This window comes from Aphanomyces astaci (assembly GCF_000520075.1).
Source record: "Aphanomyces astaci strain APO3 unplaced genomic scaffold supercont1.327, whole genome shotgun sequence".
NCBI classification, from domain to species: Eukaryota; Oomycota; class Saprolegniomycetes; order Saprolegniales; family Verrucalvaceae; genus Aphanomyces; species Aphanomyces astaci.
The window spans coordinates 9548-13704 of NW_009798590.1; the positions used below are offsets into that span (position 1 = coordinate 9548).

At 45.8% G+C, this 4157-nt stretch overlaps 3 protein-coding genes across 3 annotated transcripts; 2 read left to right on the plus strand and 1 right to left on the minus strand.

Annotated features, from left to right (window-relative positions):
• Nucleotides 1-222: 222 nt before the first annotated feature.
• Nucleotides 223-2023, plus strand: H257_19056 (hypothetical protein; the record flags this gene model as incomplete). The annotated part of the gene is made up of 2 exons (XM_009848205.1): nucleotides 223-583; nucleotides 633-2023. 2 exons carry the CDS (start codon nucleotides 223-225, stop codon nucleotides 2021-2023), a joined length of 1752 nt encoding a protein of 583 aa, XP_009846507.1.
• Nucleotides 2024-2177: 154 nt separating this feature from the next.
• Nucleotides 2178-2618, minus strand: H257_19057 (hypothetical protein; the record flags this gene model as incomplete). Its single annotated transcript, XM_009848206.1, has 3 exons — nucleotides 2178-2297; nucleotides 2410-2420; nucleotides 2486-2618. The coding sequence occupies 3 exons, from the start codon at nucleotides 2616-2618 to the stop codon at nucleotides 2178-2180; spliced, it is 264 nt and encodes an 87-aa protein (XP_009846508.1).
• A 773-nt stretch (nucleotides 2619-3391) lies between these two features.
• On the plus strand, nucleotides 3392-3769 carry H257_19058 (hypothetical protein; the record flags this gene model as incomplete). The annotated part of the gene is made up of 3 exons (XM_009848207.1): nucleotides 3392-3448; nucleotides 3515-3565; nucleotides 3662-3769. Coding segments are annotated over 3 exons (216 nt in total), but the record flags the coding sequence as incomplete, so codon positions are not given.
• Nucleotides 3770-4157: the final 388 nt, after the last annotated feature.

A 4157-nucleotide genomic window follows, 5' to 3' on the forward strand; every position in this document is an offset into this window, starting at 1 on the left:
TACTACAATAGTTGGGGATTACGAAAGTAATAGCCGGATAATCCATAGGACTGCGAAACAAATAGTTTCGTCTGAGTTTCGTAACCCCAACCAATCCAGATTTACAGTACTTGATATTTGTATACCTATCGAGTAATCGACAGATTGGCTGGGATTACGAAACTTCTACGAAAGTGGTTATCCGTAGCAAATACCGCATAACTTACAAGGAGTTTTTGTTTGATGGGCCGGAAACGTCAGGCTGACGAGAGCGAGGCCGAGGCAGGCGACGACGTCATACGCCTTCGCCTACTGGAGGGTACAAGGCAGCATTACAACACCATGGTCTCGCACTTCAAGCGATGGCTGCAATCCAATAACCCGGTGCATGTTGTGGGCGAAACCATAATGTTACCTCTTCCAGAGAATGTGTGCAAGATGTACCTCTCCTACGTGTCCGTGAAACGCGACAAGCAAGGTAACGAGCTGTTGTCAAGAACGTACAACACGGCATCGACAGTCAACAGGTACACGAGTGCGATCAAGTTCTTGTACAAGGAGTCCAGCATGGAAGTATCGTGCGAAGTCGACTCAACACTTTCAGGTACATTTGTTTCTAAACAATTTTAATACTACGTAGTATTTTTTATTAGCATTTTCGGATGGGTACAAGCGACATGTGGCCCAGATGACGCAGAACGGGACTATGTCAATCAACCACCTGTACTCACTGGGTAGGAAGGCAAGGACAATCGACTCCGCAAAGACGGCTTTGGTGTCGTACTTTAAACAACGCATGATCGATCCGAATCCAGCACAGGCCATGGAAACCAAACAATACGTTGTTGGGTTACAAAAGTACAACCGACAACATAACATTGACGACGAAAAGAAGTCCCACCCCCTCACCGTGCACGAACTCTCCCTTTTGGTGAACTCGTTGGCCCACCTGAACCCGTTCATGGCCGCATTGTTGCGGTTTTTGCTCTGCGCATGCTACCTGGGTTGCTTCCGGATCAGCGAGATTCTTGGGCTCAGGTGGTGCGACGTCGCCCTTGTTGACTTGCCTGGTGGCCAATTTGTTTCCGTTCGTCTGCGCTGGCACAAAAAAGCGAGTGTCGAAAAGGAGTGCCAAGTGTATAACCTGGTGGACGAGCGAGCGTATCCCTGCCTCCGTGTGTGTGGTTTCTACAACGAGTATGTGAATGCCGTTGGAGCGACATTGATGAATGTCACCAAGGACGCGTTTGTGTTTCCACAAGTCACGTATCTGATCAATGGCAGCGTAAAGATCAACTGGGCTAAAGCCATGGAACAGAATTTTCTTCGGAAACAAATCAACGATCTCGTTGAAAGCACCCCTTCGCTGTCGGTCAACATCTCTTTGCACAGCATGCGTCGTGGTGGGTGTTTCTACCGTGTGTTTGAGTCCCCGGAACGGAAGTTTAACTTCCGCGAATTGATGGCCTGGTGTCGTTGGGATGACACCAAAACGTGCTGCGAATATTTGGTGACGAAAAGTCTCAGTGAAGCCATCGAACCCCGACATCTACTGCAGACGCGCCACCGAGGGCCGCACGGTGTCAACGTGGAACCAACCAACGTGGCGGAAATTGTAGACCAAATTGCTCAATATGTATTGACTCATCTGCAGGGCGATCGGACGAGCAGAGTCCTCAGCTCGTCGCCAGCCACTCCCAGTGAGCTGTCCGCGATTGTCAACAAACAGCCTCCATTGGCTCAGCGCTCGATGCAGGACTTTGTTGTGCCAAAGATAATTCCAACTGCTCGGTCGGCGCAAGATGCGTGGGAGCAGTGGTTCTCCGTCGATCACAAAAATGGCCGCCCCTGTGCCCTCAAAGACTACACGAAATTAATGATCAAGTCGGACCGCAAAAAGTATTCCGAACGGCAAATGATCGCGACAGCATTCAACAAGTATCAGTCGTATTCACACTTCGAACAAGCGTACACGGGATACACGAACACATACTCCAATCTGCTTCATGAAGTTCGCAAGCGTAAACGAGAAAACACACTATAACGAATTGTATATATGAATTTATATCTCGACTTTGCCGAATATGTGAATCGTTGTGTGCATGTACGGACTTATGTGCGCGGGAGCTCGTCATGGCTGCAGCTTGTCCTTGGTCGTTGGTTGAAGCCTTGGTGGCTTGGTGCAACAATTTGATTAACTACACACAGAGATCATTGAGTGTCCAATTGTCATGCAAGTACGAGTACATCGTGTTGAGCATGGGCGCTTTGATGCCGGCCATGCGGCCTAAGGGAATTGTCGCCTTCGTTCGGTGTTCCTACGATGCGAATGAATAGTGCAGGAATGATACATGATGTACATGGTGGTGGGGAGCTGGCCCTTGTGATTGCCCGTGTCGTGCGCTCGCTGGTGTTGCGGAGTCATCGTACATTGCCGCCACCTACACACTCGATCACGTCCACGTCAGTCGGATTGGAAAGATACGGGGAATGTCTATAAGCTCACTGAGTCCTGGGCGCTTGAGGGCTCTTGAAGTGTCGGCGGCCGCGGCCTCGGGTGCCTTCGGGTGGCGCACCGTCTTGTGGTCTGCGATGGAAAGTGTGATCTGCAAACCCCAGAACTTGAGCCAATTGCTCATCTACAAAATCAAAGAATAATGTCCAATCAGAATCGTGTCGGATGAATTTGTCGTGTTTCCCAGATTATCTATACATATTGGCGATTACCCCCAATGCAGCGACACTCTTCCGCGACACGCAGTAAGAACGCCATTTGTCCAATAAAGTACCGGTAGTACTATACGTAGTAGTACTAGTACAGTGGGTGTCAAAAGGCATCATACCCCAAATAACTCGATACTTAGAGCTAGTGAATTTTGTCATAAATTTTCAGAAAATACTGTAAGTTACGGTAGTCATCGTGTGCCAAGACAGTTTTTCGAGGAGAATTCAATGGATTCCTTCGTAGATGTTTAACGTTTGATTCCGCGTAACAATAGTATAAAAACAAGGATTTAGCAGGAGTCAGACTCCTTTAACGCTGCTTCAAAGTATACAAACCTCAAGCTTAAATATGCGTTAAATAGGTTATACATGGGTGAGGCTTCGGAGAAGGCTCCTATCTCCGTACGAAAACAATTCTACGGTTATGAACAAATGAAGATGTCCTTCATAATGTACGTGGCAACAACATTACCATTGGTACTTACTCGATCTAATCACAATTAGTATGGACTAGGGCGGTTTGAAGTCGCAAATTCGAAAAATGAACTGAATTTAATTTAACCAATACTAAAACCAAGTGTTTTTTATATTTATTAAATATTGATATATTTATTAAATATTGATATATACTTTAGGTATTCCCCGTAATGGCGTCACACCATTGTACTTAGCGTGCCAATTTGGCCTGATGGACATCTTACTGACTCTTTTAGACGGCATTGATGATATCAATCGCGTTGGCAGTGTAAGCTAATATATCCAATTATATCCAATTATATATATATATATAACTGAACATCTATATATATAGAATGGCGAAACGGCGCTGTTGACAGCTGCCAAGGGAGGCGTGCTAGACGCAGTACGACTTGTGCTTCTACACAGTCCAAATATTACCCTATCCAGCAAGGTAATTTTGCATATTATACGAATATATATATATCACCGAAGCCTATAGCTTGGCACGGCACCCCTTTCGATCGCGTGTGAAGACGGTCATTTGGAAATGGTGCGGCTCTTGCTCGATTACAACAACAGCGCTAAAGCCATCAATACTCAGGAAACGGTATATCAATATATATATTACATAAAACGTAGATGGCCAATTTATGGTGCACTTGAACGAGACTTCGTCGTCGAATGCAGTTTACTCGTTTCTCAGGAACGGGATTTCAATTCTGGAAAGTGCTGCATGAAGCCGAAAGGTTGGACATTCTTCTGGTTATTTAATCGGCTTGAATAGACTTCAGCTTAGCGTTCGTTTACTTCGATTTCCAGGCAAAATAGGAGGGATGGTTTATGGTGCTCGGTTTAAGCTTAAAATATGTATGCGGGTTTTGCTTATTTTTTGGCGATTTCATTTTTCTAGTGATTGGATTGGCTATTCCACAAATCAAGCTATTCCATTGGCCAATTTGAGTGCATCTTAAACTGTCCCGTGCACCATAAACTGG